Source organism: Dendrobates tinctorius, unplaced genomic scaffold (assembly GCF_039654945.1).
Source record: "Dendrobates tinctorius isolate UK_male_01 unplaced genomic scaffold, ASM3965494v1 ptg000105l, whole genome shotgun sequence".
NCBI lineage: Eukaryota > Metazoa > Chordata > Amphibia > Anura > Dendrobatidae > Dendrobates > Dendrobates tinctorius.
The window spans coordinates 1,690,561-1,714,259 of NW_027361773.1; the positions used below are offsets into that span (position 1 = coordinate 1,690,561).

Sequence of the window (23,699 nt, forward strand, 5' to 3'; positions counted from 1 at the left end):
AATAAAGCAACATTCTGCATTCCTACACAGACTAAGTAACCGATTCCCCACGCTAAGGGGCAGTATCATTAACAAATTGGATTACCCCAATTCTAAGCCTCTTCCTTAAATTACAATTTAGCACTTGATTTTCTGAAACAATTTCAAAGTTGCAAACATTTTTCAAACAAAGGTTCTTTGAGATATCCAAATTTTTTCCCAATGGCCAACTGTGTGATATATTCTGGTGATGTTCCTATAACCTGGTCCTATTTTAGACTAACAATCAAATTATTTGAGTGTAACAATAATGATCACATTGACATATATTAGGGACACTATCTTAACAATTGATTTTTCTTTGAGTGTGTTCACATTATTTAGTAGCATGGCACCTGAGGGGCATGATCTGCAAATGACTGTCACTAAAAGCACTTTCTTTGTTATTGGCCATATCACATGGTATTCCAAATATAAGTGGCTATCGCGAGTTGTACATGGATAATGACTTAGAAATTAGCAATGGCCCGATCGCTGAGACGCCCAACATCATTAATCCATTTATTCTCTTTTGTACGGTTGGAGATAGCAAAATACAGCGCTTAGCTATGTCCAGCAGTTCCAAGGACAATCAAATGAGTGGCAGTCGAGCATGCACCCTACCGTCACCATGTTTGTCTCAGTGGTCAGGCCCCACCAATCTAAAAATTATCATTAGAGATGATCAAACTAATTCTTAGCAAACTGAATCAGATATAAATGTCCTCCAAAATTTGGATTTCCTTGAATACAAATATTTGGGGTTCGATTTGTGCAAATCTAGCAACTTGATAGCTAAATGGATGTAATTTGCTGGATTTCTAAGAGTTGGGAAGATGTAAATCCTCCTATAAATTCTTATACGCATCTTTCTTTGTCCCTCCCCTCATCTGTCCTGCTGAAGTTGTTTGTCTTCTTTCATCCGATAGTCTACTCTCCCTTCTTCTGTGGTCTGGTCTTATGAGTTTGCCGCTACTGAGTAAGACTCATTATTAACATGAGTCCCATGTAGTTTGTTAAATTGCCAGTGGGTGATATCAAAACAATTTGTTCACCCACGGCATAAGCCACATCAGCTCCAATAATCAGTTGCAAAACCAGAGGAAGAAAGGAGCCAAACAATGATTACAAAAAATTCAATATTTTTATTTTTAAATTTTTAAATATTATATGAAAAGTGCAAACAATCATATTAAAGTGCCAATGTCAAGCAGATGAACACACACCCGACAGGTCCCACTTTAATATTCCACCCAAGATGGAAGAATAATCCTCCTATACATGTTCAAGACCTAATACACAAAAGGTGAAAGCCCAGAAATATAATGCCACCCCACAACAGGTTAATAGCCATGTGGCTCAGTCGCTCCAAGTACAATCCCTGAGCAGAGCTCAAGACAGTGAAGGGAAACCTAAGTGTCCATGGGGTGCAGAAAATCTAAGCACAGAAAAAAGCGATCACCAATAAAAAACAAAGGTAATAGTTAATCCAAATCTTACCAGAGGATGGGAGGGGAGGAGGGAACTGTCTGGCAGTGACCCCCGACGCGCGTTTCGCGGCACAAAACGGCTGTTCCCGGTCACATGACCGCGGTCATAGGGTACTTAAAGGTCCTGTGATTTTAGTTACCATCTCCTGATAAAGCGGCCGTTTTGTGCCGCAAAACGTGCGTCGGGGGTCACTGCCAGACGGTTCCCTCCTCCCCTCCCATCCTCTGGTAAAATTTGGATTAACCAGTACCTTTTTTTTTTATTGGTAATCGCTTTTTTCTATGCTTGGATTTTCTGCACCCCATGGACGCTTAGGTTTCCCTTCACTGTCTTGAGCTCTGCTCAGGGATTGTACTTGGAGCGACTGAGCCACATGGCTATTAACCTGTTGTGGAGTGGCATTATATTTCTGGGCTTTCACCTTTTATGTATTACGTCTTGAACATGTATAGGAGGATTATTCTTCCATCTTGGGTGGATGAGGGACCTGTCGGGTGTGTGTTCATCTGCTTGACATTGGCACTTTAATATGATTGTTTGCACTTTTCATATGATATTTAAAAATTAAAAAATAAAAATATTGAATTTTTTGTAATCATCGATTGGTTCCCTTCTTCCTCTGGTTTTGCAACTGAGTAAGACTCATGCAGTCATGAGGAGTGTGACGCATATCAATAACATGTATTGTATCCCAAGAGACCACTTGGAATACGACACATGTTGCCCCAACTGACTAAGTGGAGGATAATCAGCAGCAGAGCCTACTGTTAGGCAATGGGGGAAGAAAGACCAGACTGGAAAACATGGAAGAGGAGTATCGGCAGGACAGGTTTGCCAAGGAGAGGAAATTATAAGAGTTTATCATTTTTTTATTTCTACCAAGCAATTTTGATTTATAGTCTAACCTAATGTTTTCCTTGAGTGTTGAATGTTGATTTGCTCTCTTGACCAAGCTAGATATCTCAGACTGTGTGATTCATAAAGTATATTATATGATATGTGCATTATATGTGAAAATTAACTTTACATTTAAATGGTAAAGTGTCATTTTATGTAAAAAGTATTAGCAATTTTACATGTATAGATGTCTAAAAAAACACAATAAAAAGAGTAAATGGAAAAGTTGAATATAGTTTCTTGTTTTTTTTTGTAATTACATAATAGTCTTAAGTAATACAAGGTCTGGATAGTTCCCTTTTTATTTTATTAGTGTACTTTTCTCTTTTTATGTCTGTTGCTTAGAGACAGTTTTATGCCTGGAAGACAAGCTCGGTGTTTTCTAAACTGGAAATACAGGCTGAAATCACGATTCTTCTAGCTAAGCATAAGGGCTAAGAGAGCGTGCATCCAACCACACAATATACATTCTCTGAAGAGAAAGACGGTGAAGTGAAGGCACTGGAAATGTCTTCAAGTGATTAGCATTGAAGAATGGCATCAGTATAAACCTTGGGAGTATGTCAATTGCATAGGACGTGTCCCTACATCTGTGACTTAAAATGGATAAAAAGTTATGTTCTCTAAATTTGTATATTTCGTGATGATGGATAATTGTGCATTGTATATATATTACTGCAATCTATTATATGTTACTGGAGATCTAATTTATTGTGAATAAATTATAAGAGATTTAAGCTTCATAATGGGTATGAAATTGATCTAAATATACTTTACTATACACCACTGGATTGCACTAGTGGGTCAGTTTGTAACTTTTAGAGAGCCTGGCACTTGATATTAATATGTATATTCTTTACCCGGTGTAAATGCGACTGTTCTTCTGAATCTCGCATCTTTTTATTCTTTTTTTCCGGTGCCTCTCTGTTCCTTAGAAATACAGTTAGGTCCATATATATTTGGACAGAGACAACATTTTTCTAATTTTGGTTCTAGGCATTACCACAATGAATTTTAAACAAAACAATTCAGATGCAGTTGAAGTTCAGACTTTCAGCTTTCATTTGAGGGTATCCACTTTAAAATTGGATGAAGGGTTTAGGAGTTTCAGTTCCTTAACATGTGCCACCCTGTTTTTAAAGGGACCAAAAGTAATTGGACAATTGACTCCAAGGCTATTTCATGGACAGGTGTGGGAAATCCCTTCATTATGTCATTCTCAATTAAGCAGATAAAAGGCCTGGAGTTGATTTGAGATGTGGTGCTTGCATTTGGAAGGTTTTGCTGTGAAGGAAACATGCGGTCAAAGGAGCTAACCATGCAGGTGAATCAAGCCATCCTTAAGCTGCAAAAACAGAAAAAACCCATCTGAGAAATTGCTACAACATTAGGAGTGGCAAAATCTACAGTTTGGTACATCCTGAGAAAGAAAGAAAGCCCTGGTGAACTCATCATTGCAAAAAGACCTGGGCGCCCACGGAAGACAACAGTGGTGGATGATTGCAGAATAATCTCCATGGCGAAGAGAAACCCCTTCACAACAGCCAACCAAGTGAACAACACTCTCCAGGAGGTAGGCGTATCAATATCCAAATCTACCATAAAGAGAAGACTGCATGAAAGTAAATACAGAGGGTTCACTGCACGGTGCAAGCCACTCATAAGCATCAAGAATAAAAAGGCTAGACTGGACTTTGCTAAAAAAATCTAAAAAAGCCAGCACAGTTCTGGAAGAACATTCTTTGGACAGATGAAACCAAGATCAACCTCTACCAGAATGATGGAAAGAGAAGAGTATGGCAAAGGCGTGGTACAGCTCATGATCCAAAGCATACCACATTATCTGTAAAACACGGCGGAGGCAGTGTGATGGCTTTGGCATGCATGGCTGCCAATGGCACTGGGTCACTAGTGTTTATTGATGATGTGACACAGGACAGAAGCAGCAAAATGAATTCTGAGGTATTCAGAGCCATACTGTGTGCTCAGATTCAGACAAATGCAGCCAAACTGATTGGTCATCGTTTCATACTACAGATGGACAATGACCCAAAACATAAAGCCAAAGCAACCCAGGAGTTTATTAAAGCAAAGAAGTGGCATATTCTTGCATGGCCAAGTCAGTCACCTGATCTCAGCCCAATTGAGCATGCATTTCACTTGTTAAAGACTAAACTTTAGACAGATAGGCCCACAAACAAACAGCAACTGAAAACCACCACAGTGAAGGCCTGGCAGAGCTTCAAAAAGGAGGAAACACAGCGTTTGGTGATGTCCATGAGTTAAAGACTTCAGGCAGTCATTGCCAACAAAGGGTTTTCAACCAAGTACTAGAAATGAACATTTTATTTACAATTATTTAATCTGTCCAATTACTTTTGGTCCCTTTAAAAACAGGGTGGCACATGTTAGGGAGCTGAAACTCATAAACAAACCCTTCATCCAATTTTAATGTGGATACCCTCAAATGAAAGCTGAAAGTCTTAACTTCAACTGCATCTGAATTGTTTTGTTTAAAATTCATTGTGGTAATATCTAGAACCAAAATTAGAAAAATATTGCCTCTGTCCAAATATATATGGACCTAACTGTAGTTCCCGATTCTCTGTGTATAAATGTTGCCTTTTAAGCCAGCTGAGCATGATCCTGAAAAACTTCAATATAGAAGAGTTGAGGACCATGCCCAGTTGGCTAAAATGACTAAAATTATATAAAAAGAAGAGAGGGCCATATCTCAGGGATGGAGATATTCATGAATAAAAGAAAAAGAACACTGGATGCAGACGAACAAAACATGTCATATTTATGGAAAGTGACAGTACCTAAATGCAATATGACATACATATCCGTCATGAGAACATGTCGCTTTATGGTATATGTACAGTATGTGTGGGATAAGCTGCAGGAACTCGACTAATATACACAGCTGGGCTCTATCTGTAACTGCCAGGATCAGAATTCTCAAAGATCCTCATAGTGTAACAGCTGATATACCACTGCCAATAGTGTATGCTATGGTGTCTAAGTATATTAAAATACTTACCATTCACGATCTTCTCCATTTTCCATCACTGCTCTGGTTCTCATCTGGACCACTTGACCCCAAGCAGCTTTGCTGACTCGAACAGCATCTACAGTGTGGAGCATTAGTTCCTTTACCAGTATAAGTCTGACATTCAGAACATGAACCCATGGACTTATGGAAGAGTTAGACGGCCGTATAACTCATGCGAAAATCGCAACGCAATGTTCAGACTGGCCATCAGCTCTCCTGGGTTTACTGACAGCCAGTCCGACCACTGCCTTGTGATGAACCTCATCCGTGTTATATGCTGTCTGACTCTTCCCATATACTGAGAAAGTGACTTTTGATCCATATATAAAAACTTGTGTGATGCGGCTAGTCAGATTTTACATCACGCCATCCAGAAGAGGACCTGAGTAACACTGGAAACCAGAAAAGACAGCAATTGGTAAGTATTTTAATACGCTTAGACACAATTATAAAATACATACGAGGAATTACGGAAAAAAAAACTTTGAGACTACTTCTTTAAATGTCCAGAAAGTTCATGTAGACCAATATTTCTCAACTCCAGTCCTCACGACCCACCAACAGGTCACATTTTCAGGATTTCCTTAGTATTGCATCAGTGACAGAAATAAAGCTTGAGCAGATGATGAAATTATCACCTGCAATACTAAGGAAATCCTGAAAACATGACCTGTTAGTGGATCTTGAGGACAGGGGTTTAGAAACACTGGTGTAGACTGTAGACAGAGCCTGTTGCTTTTTACTTAGACTTTGTTTTCATATTCTTACTATGGATAAGGATCACCATTGTAGGGCTACAGAGCAGTTTGCTTGCAAGAATTGCCCCATAATCATCTCTTTTCTGGAATAATCAGCTATATTTATGTTTCTTTGTGTCCCTGCTGAATAATCTGAGCACTTAATTGGAATGCATTGTGCTCTTTGTTTTCAATGGTGCACTGCCTGCCACTGCTGAAATCACAATGGGACACGGCTATCCTTTTTAGCTCAGGCTCCAGAGTGTAATAATGCAAATGACAAGGGAACATATCGTTAAATTTTTGGTTAAAACTTTGCTGTATACGATGCTCTCCTTGTTACTCAAACACACAAATGGAATATTTCTTGCTAAGGTCACTGTGTATTCTACAGCCGTGAAGGCAGGATGCTGGAAGAAAAAATTGTGAGCACAAGCTGAAGATTTTCAACCAAAGTTCAAAAATGCTGCTCGCAAAAAGAAGATAAATTTACGATGCCAATCTCATTACATCTGAAAAACGGAAAACAATTAAATTATGACATTTTTCATGCACTATGCTTTTCATCTCTCATTTAACAAAGCCACAGATTAATGGGTCACAACATGATGCCATAATGATGATCTAGTACCCAACATGCTATGGGAGAGACTAGCATTGCAAACAAACATACATAAAAGAAAGAAGAAAGCAAGATAAGAAATGCAAGTATTTTGACAGGTTTTGATTTCAAAACACTGCACACAACATCACAATGTCATAACCAAGAAAATTATTGTACACAAATTACAATATACAGAACACAGTATACATGCATGCTGAAATCAACCAGTAACATAAGCTGTAATATTACTGTTGTTTGTGCAAAATTCTGAAAAAACATGACAAATCACAGACTAAATAACTTGTTTTTGAGGTGTATGTAGGAGTTATTCTAATCGTATTAGTGTTACTCTGTGTTGACCCCAATATGACTCATTTCCCTTTTACCACTAGAGGGTGGTGAATGGAAGTGTAGTAATTATGAGGGGTGTAATTAGACTACAGTATTTCATTAGAATGATAAAATTATAATTAATTAATGTATCTATTTATTAATTTTCAGCTTGGAGCATCTTGATTTTTTTTAGTGTATGGGGGGATAATTGAGAGTACAATGCTCTCTGTGTTGTCTGCTTGGCTTCTAGTAACCCCAATACATTGGAGACAGTAATAAGAAAAAGGAGCTTTGCATGTGAACAGTGAATATAACTCTGGCGCATCTGAAATAGAACAGGAGTTTCCATGCTAGTGCATATATAGCACTAATCAGATGACGAACAAGCAAAACGATTGCTTGACAGCTAATGGGATTGTTTATGTGGGCCCTTATATTAGTGTTGGAAGGAACACGTCTCCTTGTGTACCAGATGCATATGGTATGGAGACGGAATGACTTTGTTGAAGGGAATCTATCACCAGGTTTTAGTCACCTAAACTGACAGCAGCATCATGTAAAGACAGAAACCTTGATTTCTGTCATGTGTCACTGGGAAGCAGTTTTGATAAAATCACAGTTTTATCAGCAGGAGATTATCCTCATAGGACTAGTAAATCTGATGCCAGGTAGTCAAGCATATTCATGAGCTTTGCATAACTCCTGTAAATCAGTGGTGTGGGTGGGGTTATACTGAGCTCAGCATTCAGAGAACTGCTAGACCTACAGCAGAGAAAACAATGATTTTATAAAAATGGCAGCAAGCAGCCCAGTAAGTGATACATCACTGGAATTAGGGTCACAAATAGTGATGAGCGAATATGCTCGGATACGGTGTTATCCAAGCATGCTCGAGGGATAACCGACTGTCTTCGGCGTGCTTGACTAACATGTTCGAGTCAGTGCGGCTGCATGTCTTGCAGCTGTTCAACAGCTGTGAGACATGCAGCAGCGGGGACTCAAACATATTTTTCGAGCACGCCGAAGACACTTGGTTAGCACTCGAGCATGCTCGGATATCTCCTTTTCTGAGCACTTTCGCTCATCACTAGTAGCTACCCGAACACTATGCTGCTTTCTGATAGGGTAGCCAGAACCTGATGACAGATTCCCTTGGGCAATTGTTTGGTCTCTAAACAGTCTCAATCGGCACTCAGTATGGATAGAAATCTGCAAGTGTAAAGACACTTTTGGGTAGCACTCACACATTCGTTTGTGACGGTCAGACTATTGACCATGATTTACAGAGCGACAGCGAATCTACTGATCCGGATATTGCAGGCTCATATATGCCTATGAGGCTGTTAAGTTCTGGTCAGCAGATCTGCGGTCAATCACACTCTGTACTTGGACCGTGACAAGCAGCTTTAGACATATGGGATGTGTGAAGAAATGTGTTGTTGAATGTGTTTGGAGAAAAATGCAGGGATTTCACTGCCAATTTTTCATTTTGAATCACTTATATATTTTCCATATTATTTCATAGTTTTACATAGTAACCAGCAGCTTAGTTTTGTTATAAGGCAGATTTTTTATTTTACAATTTTCTTTTGGGATCATTGAAAGCAGCGGACTTCTCGGAATTTGAGCGCTGCCATGGATCTGTCAGAGCATAAATGAATTCCTAGAAAGTGTGATTGATCACAGGTGGTTGTGTTACTAGATGGCCTGGGTAGGTTTCATAGACACATCACCGCAATAAGGTTTTATTTTCTGCCTCCGTGTTTTTTGTTCTTCCACAATGTACAAGTTGGATTTATCGAAAATGCATCTATAAGAGAATCTTTACTGTGTACAAGGTGGCACTATGATGTCAGAAAATGATCAGCGCAATCCGTCTTGTGGTTCACAGGCTTTGAGTTGCCGTATTTTTAGCTTTTACATCGAAGATTCTTCCTCTGCTGAAGTAGTTAAAAAGATGCCTTAGCTTAGACAACTTAAATATCACTTTGATAAAGTGGGAACCAATTTTCTGTGTAGGATTTCAAAGATATAATTGCACGGCCGCAGTGGGCCAAGCTGTAATTTTAGAAGTCAGTGCTCTGTTTCACAACGAACCTTTCTTTTTAATGTTTGGGATAATTGCACCACAAGCACAGGTGGCGTTGTAGCAATGCGGCACTGCATTTGTAGGCATTTCTTCATTGGGATTTCAATGAACGCAATATTTCAGATTTCTCGGGGCTGATATGACATGCTCCAGAAATAAAAGACATTTAGATAAATGAAAAACATGAATCGGATTTATCCTGGGGCCTTGTAGTTTTATTTTACTTTTAAGGCAAATAAATTGTGTAGAGCTCAACTTCTGCTCTAGTATATTATTGCCTGGTGACTTCTACCTCTCGTTTTATCTTTATTTCGGAGGCTCATTTCTTTTCATTGCTATTCACACGGGTTCTTTTATTCAGCACTTAAATGTGTATAGTGTTAATGTTAAGACAACAGCTATTCTGGCTGGAAATAAAAGCGGGAGCCTAAAATATAGAGGCTGACATGTCCTGTGACCACAAGTGAAAGACTAGGTGTCACTGGTGATTTAAAATCGGAAGCTCTCCGGAGAAGCTGCCTGCTGGCTGTTGATTTAGGTCTGTTGAACCATGGAGACCTTAAGACTGGTAATTGCAGGGTTATTTGACATAGAGCAGTGATATTAATCAGCCATATTGTCTTTTCAAGACACATTTATGAGAAATAAAAGAGATCGCTATGCTACTGGTGGTCTGGCCATGGAGATTAAGGGTAATATATGACACTGTGCAGTATGTCATGCATTACCTGGCTTTCTGAATGGCTTTATGTCAGCTGACACAGCTCGTTTTAAGTGGGTAATGCAGGTCCTGCCAGTGATGGCCTTTATAGAAAGCGTGGCCTTTACATTAGTATGCCACTTTGTGCTCTGAGACTATATTACTGTGAAAGAAGATTCAAGTCCTGTGATTTTAAATGAAAATAACTACCATATCTCCTGAGCATCTTATAAATGCCATAATAAAGTCATACCTGATTAATCAGTTCTGCATACCAAAGGCCTCCAAAAATGACAATTAGAAAGCTGCCATTAGACTCCTTCTCCCTGGCACAAGGTACATTGCCTCGCCCTTCTATTCATCAATAAGCACTTTAGAAGGTCATTTAAATCATCCTTCTACTATAGCTTTCTTAGGTATTTTACGTCTAAGTGGGAGCCGTCAAATCAATGGATCGTAGTTGGACTAATGTTAGTCTATGGGGCCGCATAAATATCCAATTGCAGCTTGTCCATGTTTGATTTGATTATCTAATCACACTCATCCATGCAAATCAATGAGCCCGTGGAAACCATCAGACTGCACTGGGATGACATCTGAGTACAGTCCGATTTCAGTGCACTGACGCAATAGAGAAGATGGAGAAATCTTGGTCTCCATCGTCTTCTAGCTGTGTTCTCTGATTCTCTCATCCAAGAGAATCAGATCACACTATGATGACACTCCGATCAAACTTTGATTGGCGTCATTTTCATTATCGACCCGACTCTGTCAGATGAGAGAGTTTACGTTTGTATGACCCTAGTCTTACGGTTGTAGGATCAATTTTCTCTGAATAGGTAGAAAATGGTGCTAAGCTGGAAAACCTCTTTAAGTGAAAAGTTACTTACATTTAACTTGGCAGATTTTTTCCCCCAATAAGTTAAGTATTAGCAAATGTCTCTAGTATTGTTTTTCACTGGGAAAAACTAAGGACCCAACATTAAAATAAAGCAATCTGTCCATTATTTCCTGAAAAATCTGATTGCAGTAAGAGTGGAGCTCGGTACACACTGCTTTTGTGCCCACTGTTGGGCGCATAGACTCAGGAACTATGTACCCAAGAGTAGTCACAGTCAGGATGGAGGCTGAGGCATCTGTCCATTATAGGAGCCCATTATAAGAAAATATATACTACACTGTCCCTCTGTATAGGAAAGAATAGTCTTATGTACTTTCCTATGGAGTAAAACAGACAATATGGAGACTATACCTGCCAGATGGAGCTGAAAGAACAAAGGTTTAGCCTTTGTCTGGTGAACTAGGGCCCATGGGAATGTTACAGTATATGATGGGAAAAGCTCCCAATGTATATTGTAGGTTCAGTGCACAAATGCAGTGTACACTTAGCCTTAGATATATTTGAGTATTGCGTATGTTCTGTTTCTTAGATCCCAGTTCCCTACCTAGACAGTACTGGAGGTGCTAACTTACACTGCCATTACCTACGTAAATGGGGCATGAAAACTGAGTATAAAAACTGGTTCATCTGCTTTAGACAAGTAGAATTCTGTTTCGTGAGGGATTAATGTGCCAATAAAATCCAACCACTTTGTATTTGAAATGAATGTGCAGATGGGATGTGTTGTACCTGAATTAATGTAGAGTATGCAGTTCTATGTGACCTGGCAGCCCGATCGGTTGCAATGAAAAAGCTTCAATGAATGGTGTAATGAGTGTCAGAGAGAAGTCTGGGGTCTTTACATCTGTGATTGTCATGTTAACAGTCTGAACAGGAGAGAATGACTTTCGTTTTTACCCAATTATTTGCACAAAGAAAACAAAGAAAGGGCAGATGATACAGTACCTCCATGGTCTGAGACTGGTGCATGGCTTTGATTGCATTCTGTGCCATTGCCCTTGTAGAAAATGTAACAAACGCACAGCCTGTGGGGACAAGGGGACAGGGGGCAGGAAAGACAAAAAAAACAACAAGACAAAAGGGTTGGACGCTTGTTAAACCAACACAATCTACGAGAACGGCCACAAGACGACACTGTTCTCAGTAGTACATAAAAGTAACAACTCCTGGAATTTTTTTTTAGTGGTTTGGTACTTACAGTGCTGACTTGCTAATCCGACCATAGAAGAAAGGAAAAAAAAACAAAACAAAAACAAAATGGGGAAGTGTTCTTTTCAGCCACAGGTGGACACACACATTTAGAGAGATAGAGCTACAAGTACTCAATCACTGATCATTTCATTTTCACATGATTGAAAGCGGCAAAATATATCACCATTTATAACGGGATCAAGTTGTACTATGGGACTCACATAATACTGGAAATATACACTATGGATATATATTAATATTGATGGTAGCATCGGTTAGGTCAGTGGGAATGTGATTTCTGTACTTTATAATATCCAATATATTGTTCTTTCTATTCATACTGATAGACAAACTAATGTAAAGTTGATACAAAGAGCTAAAATTGTCAATCCTGCATTCTGTAATTCTCATCCTTTTGAGAGAATTACAATTCTGAAGTGTAGATTGAGAACCAGTAGCCACCACTGCAACATATAGAAAACATGTCCTATCTCAAGGCCCTAAAACCACGGTCATATTGTTATTCAGGATCCCCAAAGGTTGGTTTGTGAAGATGTGACTGCCTAAAATGGCACTTGCAGCATGAAGGAAAAAATACATTTATAAGGTAGAACGAACTGTCTGTTAGTAGTCATGTGGGCGGTCCCTGTCCCTGGAGTAGCCAAGCAGTTCTATTTTGAAAACCAGTTTTAGCACAATCTGGAGCACTTGCAGACCTCATGCACTTGCAGAACGCATGTCCTGAGACGGGACTGCCCACATGACTTTTCACGTATAGCGTGTACTGCTTTACTTTTTCCTTAGGAGATTGTCATATTTACAAACCAATTGTTACCCTGTATAATGTTATGGTTGCTGCATAGGAATTAATATAGAACGACAGGTTCTCTTCAATGAGATGTAGGGTGAGAAAACATAAAAAAAAGGAACACATTGTAGTACATTGTACAGTATAAATATATCACAATTGTTATTGAAACTTTGGTGTAAATTGTAAAATCAACCATTACTGAAATGCATTCCAAAATATCATGATATATACAATAGCGGCTGATTGTTGCAACACAAGTTATGTAATTTGACCAAACTCTTAACTATATAAAAAAAAGACATGTGCAACCCTGGAAAGGTTTCCTTAGTCTATATCTCATCCCAGTGGTTTCAAGAGCAAGAAGAGGAACATGTGTTGCTTTGTAATTAGCAGGCACATTGCACTTTTTGGGGAGCCATTTTAGGTGCAAATATTTTCATTAGATTAGTTGTGGTGAGGATCTGGTAAGTAACAGCATCAAATGAGGTAAACAAGATTTTTCTTTGCGGTGAAACATATACCATAGATATATACACAACCTTTGTTTTTAAAAAATATCACTTAATGGAAAAACTGTAAAAAAAAGGCATCTGTTCTGGAAATTTTCAACAAAAATATTTCCAAGTTAGAAACCAAGATTCTCCATTTATGTATCACTTACAATTTTTGCTTAGAATAAAAACAGCTTTAAAGTTTAGCAAAGACGAAAATTGTAGCAAGTCTTTAATAAATACCCCCTACTACCTAATACAGTCCTCCGCTGTCTCTGCTCTCAATGCAGAGAATACTGACACAGTAAATGCCACCTATAATCTGCTGATGCTGGCAAAGAAGGCAGATGATGGTGATGAATATAAACTCTCCACACCTGAAGGAGCAGTCGTTCTAAAGGGAACAGTTGGAAATCTTATTACAGTTTAATATCATAAATTCAATAATGTTGAGGAACAAAAAAAAGTGGAAAAATGTGGATTATGTCACAAACCACATTTGATCTACTTATTTCCCATTATCGCTTCTCTTGTGACTTTAAAAATAAAGAAGTGTGGAGTTTAGTGGAGAATGACAGAATTACTATAAAATAAGCCAGAAATTGGTGAAAATTACAAAGTTGACCTATTTCAGCTCACCAGACATAGATTTTATTTTCATTTTCTTTGTCAAGGATCAAGTGTTTGTGAAACGTACGTCGGGTGTTTGGTAGGTGAACCTAATTATATCTACACCATTGTATGCACTGTTTACACCTTATGTGACAATCTCTAGGGAATTACTTTGTCTGGCGCTCCAACCTGTATTATGTTATCACTTTATATGCCTGAACTAACATTTCCTATTTACCATTTGTATAATATACATAAACCACGCACATAAACGTCTTGCGTACATTGTTGACTAAAGTGATTGTAGTTACTGGCACCCCCTTTACTTTGGTTTTTTCCATTTTGGCTCACCAACAATATATCTACAGTATATGTTTGTTATGATGGATGATGAATAAAAACTATTTTTAGCATTTATTAGCACATTTTTGGATTGTTTTGGGCTTTTTACTATATATTGCATCATAGGGATGGAAAACGTGAAAATGAATTTAAAAAAATGCAGAATAATCCAAAGTAGAAACATTCTGTTTGTTCATCATCATTAACTTGGCGTAATGTAATATTTATAAAGGTTTAATATTCAGAACGTGACGCCAAGCCAGTTACCCAGCATGGTGGCTATATTAACATTATTTTATGTTAAAAAGCAACTGGGTGGTCATCTTAAATAATGCAAATCTCTTGTGCTTTTCAGCAACCTTTCCAATAGATACCCGCAGTGAGATTTTAAGTTAATGAAAGATGAGGAATAAGTAGCACAGATAATGAACTTCATATTTGTTTATACATTTTATGGCAGCGTTCACTGACTTCTGTTCTTATTTGTATGTACACCTTCAAATGAAGGGTTGTGACACCTAGAATACATAATACCTTATTGCTACTCATGCCAGAACTGGCTCCCGTGTGGGTCAAATGCAGCACTTTCAAGGCTCATTGCCCCCTTAACTAATAAAAACACTGCCTTTTGAAATTTCCATTTTATTCATCGAGCACCCTTGGGTATCTTGAAGAAAAAGACTGTGAAATTAATGTAGATTCTGGCTGATTTTGTAATAATACTATGGCTCACTAAAAGCTTCACCAGAGCAACACAGACATGTTTGACTCTTGCTCTCTAATGATTTTAAAAGTGCATTGATTTTCAGCTTCTTTAGCCTTGCACAGTTTGAACTTGGGTTTCAGAGAATAATTTAGTGTTCCACTCAATTTCCTCAAAACATTATTATTACTACTTAAAAGATTTCCAAATGAAGCAAATCTAAACACTGAGTGGTTCCAGCATATTGTCATTTCGAAGCTAATGCACAAAATCCTGTTCTTGGCATTACACGATTATCAGCTGCCCCAGTGGCCAGTAAAGACAATGAAACAATTATTTATTTATTTCCTTGATGTTCCAACGACTAACGCATTCATAAGAAGGGCCAAATCAATTAGCTGGCTAAAAGAATAAAGTAATATATAAAATGCATGGTTAATTTAGCTTTTCCACATCCTCTGTATACAGCTGATGATACCAAATAATACATTTTGTGTAAAAAGTGACATAAACAAATAAATTAAGGCTGTGTTCACATTTGTGTTGGAGGCACTGTTGTGAATCTCCATCACAGATATCATTACATCTCACGGTAAAATGTATTGTAGCATGGAACACTGCTTTATGATGGACATCTTGGCAGAGCCCAATTGACCACATGACAGGTCAATGGGGTGCTTTGATTAGAGCTGGAACACATGGTGTGATGGATCCATTGAATCTTTATTCTGCTTCTATGGTCTTATGAGGGAAATGACACATGGAACCCATTTCATCAAAGCTTACACGCCAAAATTCTGGCTAAAAGCTTTGAAAGGTCGCAACATTTATTTTCAAATTTTCACACCAGTATCTCTGAGCTTTAACAAAATGGGCAAAGTTGGGGCAGGAACGTCATGCCACGCGTGTAAGCTCGTCTAATTCATCAAGAGCTGTGGCTTTCTCTATACCAGAAATCTTACTTCAATGCTGATTGGAATGAGATTCCAGGTGAGGCAGACATTCCAGATTGATGAAGAGGAGCGTCTGTCTCCAGCACACCTCCCTGCTCTTGCCAGTTTTCAAGAATTGGACTCATTGTGTTTGAAATAGAGGTGTGAACTCATCTTGTATAGGATTTTTAATATGACTGCACAACTTTTAAAAAAAATCTTGATTGAAATTTATAAGGAATGATCGGCTATAGAAAGTGCACAAAATATTTTAAAAGGGGGTTTATGGTTTGTACCATATGGGTTTCTCATGCTTCCGCATTGTCAGTACAATGGAGCTGAGTTCAACTTTATGCATGTGTTACAATTCTTGTTTTTAAAGGTTTTGTTGGAATTAATAAAAGGGTTCATTAAATATGCGATCCTATAAATAAATATTACCTTTCTCAATGAACACTTTTAAAATGTTCCTATTGCTGTTCCATGCATTTTACTTTATACTCGGGTCCCCTTTTTATTTCCTAGCAGAAAGTTCACTAAATGAGTCCAGTACTGGTGAAAAATAGCCACTTCTAGTGCCCAGATTTCTACAGGATGACCTGCAATGTGGCAAGAAACAGTCTGCTGTCCATAAGAGGATATTGGTTGTGGGACTGAGATAATGGGCACTTGTGACAACTGGCACTAGACATACTTAGCTATACATTTTATAGAATTAATATTTTTATAACATAAAGATTAAAATTGTTGCTCATTTATTTCATTCATATCAGCTCACCATTGCTATATACACTCACTGGCCACTTTATTAGGTACACCATGCTAGTAAGGGGTTGGACCCCCTTTTGCCTTCAGAACTGCCTCAATTCTTCGTGGCAGAGATTCAACAAGGTGCTGGAAGCATTCCTCAGAGATTTTGGACCATATTGACATGATGGCATCACACAGTTGGCGCAGATTTGTCGGCTGCACATCCCTGATGCGAATCTCCCGTTCCACCACATCCCAAAGATGCTCTATTGGATTGAGATCTGGTGACTGAGGAGGCCATTTGAGTACAGTAAACTCATTGTCATGTTCAAGAAACCAATCTGAGATGATTCGAGCTTTATGACATGGCGCATTATCCTGCTGAAAGTAGCCATCAGATGTTGGGTACATTGTGGTCATAAAGGGATGGACATGGTCAGCAACAATACTCAGGTAGGCTGTGGCGTTGCAACGATGCTCAATTGGTACCAAGGGGCCCAAAGAGTGCCCAGAAAAAATTCCCCACACCATGACACCACCACCACCAGCCTGAACCGTTGATACAAGGCAGGATGGATCCATGCTTTCATGTTGTTTACGCCAAATTCTGACCCTACCATCCGAATGTCGCAGCAGAAATCGAGACTCATCAGACCAGGCAACGTTTTTCCAATCTTCTACTGTCCAATTTCGATGAGCTTGTGCAAATTGTAGCCTCAGTTTCCTGTTCTTAGCTGAGAGGAGTGGTACCCAGTGTGGTCTTCTGCTGCTGTAGCCCATCTGCCTCAAAGTTCGACGCACTGTGCATTCAGAGATGCTCTTCTGCCTACCTTGGTTGTAACGGGTGGCAATTTGAGTCACTGTTGCCTTTCTATCAGCTCGAACCAGTCTGCCCATTCTCCTCTGACCTCTGGCATCAACATGGCATTTCCGGCCACAGAACTGCCGCTCACTGGATTTTTTTTCTTTTTCGGACCATTCTCTGTAAACCCTAGAGATGGTTGTGCGTGAAAATCCCAGTAGATCAGCAGTTTCTGAAATTCTCAGACCAGCCCTTCTGGCACCAACAATCATGCCACGTTCAAAGGCACTCAAATCACCTTTCTTTCCCATACTGATGCTCGGTTTGAACTGCAGGAGATTGTCTTGACCATGTCTACATGCCTAAATGCACTGAGTTGCCGCCATGTGATTGGCTGATTAGAAATTAAGTCTTAACACACAGTTGGACAGGTGTACCTAATAAAGTGGCCAGTGAGTGTATATTTTTTCAATATTTTAGAGTTATCTTCTATACTTTAAATTAATATATTGTTTTTTTATTTTCTCTAGGGTGTTTTTTTTCAGGTATGGCATCTCAGAGCTTGCTCTTGGCATAATACAGTGCACATGTTTTGTCAAGATTGTTCATATAAAGGGTTATTCCTAGGATTGAAAATTATCCCATAGGAGATAACTTGCTGACTGCGTAGGATCCAACCAATGGGATACTTCATGATTCAAAAGATAAGACTGTGGAACCATTGGAATGGGCATGTAGAACACTGTACTCGGCTGTCTCCAGCAATCACATTGACAATGAATGGTGCACATCTCTGCTCCACTCAAGAGGGTTTCAGAGCCTCATTCTCTGGGTCACTAAGTTATCAGTAACTCCTCTGATCACTAAATTATACCCTATTCAATGCAATTCTGGGAATAACCATTTAGGTTTACTTTCAAGAACAAAAGAGCTTAGCATTGTTTTTTGTAATTTTTTTTATATGAGTCTCTCAACTTTTATATACCCCAATGAGGACAACAACACAGGGAACGAAAATAACTTTATCAATAATGATACCACTGTGAGCCCCAATAAAACAGCGATGATAATGTCTAAAAGCACTGTGGGACATACTGTAATAGAGCCATATAAGTAAAAGAAATAAATCCCCTTTGTTAAATTTGCAGCCTATACACTGAATTACTACACCACCAGCACTGTCCTATTTCTCCATCATAATAAAAGACCAGACATTATTTTTTTTTTGAATGACAACTATAAAGATTGCATTTTCTACCCATAGCATTTTGTGGACTTGTAAAAGGATGGGAGACTCATTTTCAACCCTTTTACAACTGTTAAGTATCATTGATACCTATACCCTGCTGTTTTGTACAGAACTGTCCAGGACTGTGAAATGCTATGGTGGTTGCTATGGATTACCATTGATCCAGTTGCAGTGGAGATAACACAATCTTATCAACATTGCCTTACTACTGTCACAAATGTGTGACAAATTTTAGAAAGCTGCAAATGTAATGCGAGAGATTAGTGATGTGTGAGCTGAGAAATAAATCAGAGAAATGCCCTACGTAAAAGAATGACACTGAGTAGCAAAGTTGAGGTATGGGTCACGAGCACCTGTTATTAGGGGTCTGAGCTGCTGTCTGCCCTTTAATTAACCTGTCCTTAATCTCTTTTCACATGATTGGATCATAGGTTCCTATTTGCCTGCCAGTAGAGATCAGACACATGCATGATAGTCAGACACATGAACATGTAAAGGTATCCAACTTGAGCTGCCGGCTAGTATGGTTTATGTTATGAATCGGATACCGAGGAGGAAAACTAAACAAGCTAAGTCACAGAAAACCAGAGAGGTTGGTAACTATGCAGATTGCAGACCCCTGATCCTAACCAGACAACTAGCAGCAGCCGTGGAGCGTTCCTACGATGAATCTAGATGCCTCATCACAGCCGGAGGACTAAATAAGCCTAAAGCAAGAAAAGGGGAAAACTAACTGCCCCAGAGCAGACCCCAAAGGAATAGACAGCCCACACATGTATTGATGGTGAAACAAGATGAAAACACAAACACAGGCAGGAAAATAGGCTGAGCAAACGATGGGGACCAAACTAACTAGAAAGGACAGGAAAGGAAAGACACTGTCTGCAATCTGCCCAAAAAACCCTACAAAAATAATGTCCAACATTTCTGATAACAAAATTAACCCTGAAGTCACTAGACTTCTCCCACTATATCAGCACTCTGAAATATTCTGAGACAGAGCAAAAAAGAGGCCAATCTAATAAGGGACAAAAAGCAAATTGGAAAATACAGATAAATAAGAGTGGAAATTCAGCACAGCCCCAGCCGGGGCTGGCTGACCACACAAAAAACTGAATAGACCAACAAAATCAAATGTGAACATTAGCAGAAACACTTAGCTTGAGATGACTGGAACAGAGCTGAAAACCAAGACCTGAAAAGCCAGAAGGAATCACCAGCACCAGAATAGGGCGTCGGCTGTCTTAAATCCAGTCTGAGATTCCAGAGATCCAATCGTTATCCTCATCATCAGGTGGCAGATCTCTACTAATTAAATCAACCTCACTACCTCCTGTTACCACCAGATGGAGCCCGGAAGGAGAACTCACAACTGGTTGACCAGAAAATGAGTTCACAACAGGTTTATCCCAATAGAATACCAGCCCACCTCCATGGCACTTGGCACTACCAACACTCCTGTGAGAGGGCAAAGATTGCCACAACAGAGTGGATCATAGAGGCTTTTTCCTTTGTGTTAGGACAACTGTTTTTCAAGTACCAGTAAAATGTTGCAAGTGTCTGCTGTCTGCCAACTGTCTTCCTCTGTTTAAGCATGTCACTGCATATGAATTTCTGTAACCACCAAGCACATTGCCTCATGTGAGAAAAGTTGTTGAAGTATCACTAGTGTACAGCTGCATTCCTTCAACTGCTCTATGACCAGGAGCCATTTTGTCCATATCCTTGTGGCTGTATACTAGCACAATGGTGGTCTGTATGTAGGGGAGACAGGGCAAAAGCTTAGAACAAGGATGAATTCTCATCGCCACACAATAAGAAAAAAAAATAATGGATTTATCTGTGGCCAAAAATGTCTCCCTGATCACTGCACCATGGACATGAAATTACTTGTATTAAATGGTAACTTCAAATCTCAGAGAGACAGAAGAGTCTGGGAGTATAAATTCATGACAACCTTTGACACACTCAATGCAAGAATGAATATGTCACATGGATTTATGTCTTTCTACATCAATTAAGGAACTTGCTCCTCAGACCCTTCTGGGGACATCACAACACAGAACCAGACCCCAATCAGAGAACAATAAAACTTTCACACTCCTTATCTATGAACTGTTCCAATATTTATGGCCACAATGGTTTATCCCTCTCCCATAATGATAGTTCTGCTTCACATCATTTGTTTTATCTATTGCATTATTTCTGTGCTGTGTGGTGTATAAATACGTGATTCTTCAGATTTTGTATTAGTCTATGCCTGATGAAAGAGACCTGAGTAATCTCGAAAGCTTGCAATTTGTTACCATCTTTTCAGTTAGCCAATAAAAGGTGTCAACCACTGAGGACTCTCAATTCTAAATATTTTACTAGCACAATATCATTTATAACAGAGTAGCCCTGCCTCCCATCATGTGAAGGCAAGCAACTGTTTTGCAGTCCGTCTATTTGTGTATTTTCATTACCCCCCTTCCAGCCAGGAAATATATCACTAAAGCTTTCTGTGATTGAAGCAATATTTTAAAAACCACGTAGGTAAGTGTTATAAGCTAAATAAAGTATTTTTTTCTGTCAGTTTAACAGACTGAGCAGGTGCTTTCATTTATCACAGGATATTGCACTTAAAGGTTCCATTTCGTAGCTTCTGATTTGAATGTGAAGATCATTATCTTATAGTGGTATATGCACAGACCGCATTCCTGACTAACATGGCACTTTGTTGCCAAGGAATCCTTTTAGTTACCTAATTTGATCTTATTATCCATGAGTGTGTTCCGTACTAGCAATTACTAAACAGAGGTTAAGAATGTATAAGAGGCATGTAAAATGTCAACAAAAATCAATAAGGCACAGTTTATGCATTTACCACAATTTTCAGCAGCCGCAGCAAGCCGGAGAGGCGTTATACAGAGATGTTGCAATTAGCTGTTCTAGAAAAAAGTGTTAGCTGAACAATAAAGATGCTTTTTATGCCACAGAGAGAACAAGCAAGGTCTTTTAAAAGTGTACGTCTTTTTAATTTACAGATCAATCAGTATTCCTTTTAGCATCAAATGAAATACATAGCGCCTCCCAAATTCTATTTGAAAATCTTGTAATTGCTTTTCAAGTAGGTCTGTCGTTGGACAGAATTCTGTTTTGTATGCTTTAAATGTTGAAGAACATTGATTATTTTGTTTTTTGCTGGAGTATCAAAGTTATCTTCTGCTTCAATCTCCTTTAGATGACAGCTGCAATGTAAAATCAGAAGCGTTTTTGCTATCATCATTAGTGGAGATGATAAAATGCTATATACAGTACATGAGTGGTAACATCATGGCTTGACAGGTTTCCTAACTTTTTATAAACTGCTTGAAATGTCACCAAATTTTTGTGCAATGTTTTGCAACTATTGGGTCCTTCAGTCCCAGCCAGCTCTGGCATCCTGTTAAAAAGTGGGTGGAGCTTAGCTTGGAGAGGAGGTGATTGAGAAATTATGAAAAATTTGGCATAATTTATATAAAAAATGTAGTGTAATAAACCAGATAAATTTAATTTAGTGCACTTTTTTGTGGTGGTGCATGGCAGCTAAGAAATTCGCTAAATAGATTAAGTTATACACTACTCTAAAAGAATTTGATGGGTCTTACTCAAATGTACTCCTCATCAAGATTGATATATAAAATGTTAGTCTTGAAGAATCAGGACATATGTGTATTCTTTCATCTATTGCTCCTTTTAGGCACATCATTTTTGTATCATTTTGGCTAATAGGTGAGCAGACCTGTCCCCAAATTGTGCACTTACATAGAGCTGCACTGTTTGAGGACAGTTGTTCTTAAATTGTGATGCTGAACCAGATGTCAGTAAAACTAAATGCCTCACAATCACTACTTTATTACTATTACTCCAAGATCTGACTACCTTCAAGAACAATATTCTCATATATTATTGACATCAGTGTATCTTATTAATAGCTAGTTTTTCTTTTTCTTTACAATCAAGATATTTCCAAGGTGAATCTCATTCTATTTATATTTGCAAAGGTTAAAACCTCCACTCATTAAAACCTGAATGGGGCATTTTTTGCAATCTTGGTGAACCACCAAGTGATGTATCAATATTCATTTATTTCATTGCAAAGTGCACCCTATTCATTCATCTGACTAATTAGATGAACTTTTAAAAGATGTAACATACGAATGTGAAATCTGGACAATTAAAAAGCAAGATAGTAGTAGAATCGACACCTTTGAAATGGGGTGCTGGCAAAGGATGTTGTCAATACTATGGATGGCGAAAAGAACAAACAATTAAATTTTGGAACAAATCAAGCCAGACATGTCACTTGAAGCATGGATCACCAAGCTACGACTTGCCTACTTTGGGACTCATCATACGAAGAGAGAAAAACATAATGGCATAATGGTCTGAAGTATGAGAGAAACAAGACATAAAGGAAGAACAGCAACCCAATGGCTTGATACAATCAAGATATCGTTGGAGAAGACCCTGGTGAACCTATATAGGCTTACACAGGATTGATCTTCCTACAGATCGTTCATCCCTCAAGTTGCCATAGTTCGAGATCAAGCTTAAGACCATTTAAAAAAATAATTCAGAATATATTCATTTTCAAAAATGTGTCGTAAAAGAACTTTAAAACATAAATGAATCAAAATGTCTTTGCATTTTCGTTCTTCCTTATCTCTAGGCTACAATAATTTTCTAATATATATTTTTCCAGTTTCAGATAAGTACCATAGGTATAAAGAACAATAATGGTACTGCTTGTAAAGGTATATTCAAATATGTATGGTTTGTTGAAGATATTTCTGTGACTGGATATGAGTTACAATGTCAGAGAAGCCCACAGTACTGCAAATCATTTGCAGGTGCACCGTGGAAAGTGTCATGGACCCAAATACACAGCACACAAATAGTTAAACAGATATTAGATGCTAAGATTTTTCTGGCATACAGAACAACAGATTTTGTCACTTGTCGTATTC

General features: G+C 38.5%; 1 protein-coding gene across 28 annotated transcripts in view; it reads right to left on the minus strand.

The window, feature by feature from the left end:
• The window catches only part of CELF2 (CUGBP Elav-like family member 2), a 654,777-nt gene that overhangs the window by 106,480 nt on the left and 524,598 nt on the right, over positions 1 to 23,699 (minus strand). For 16 of the 28 annotated variants that reach the window (XM_073589020.1, XM_073589019.1, XM_073589014.1 and 13 more), the window contains 2 exons: positions 12,024 to 12,035; positions 11,771 to 11,850 (listed from right to left, as the gene is read on the minus strand). In XM_073589020.1, coding sequence (XP_073445121.1) covers positions 11,771 to 11,850; positions 12,024 to 12,035 — 92 coding nt within the window. The remainder of the gene's footprint in view (positions 1 to 11,770; positions 11,851 to 12,023; positions 12,036 to 23,699) is intronic. The other 12 variants (XM_073589015.1, XM_073589012.1, XM_073589008.1 and 9 more) reach the window with 1 other exon arrangement.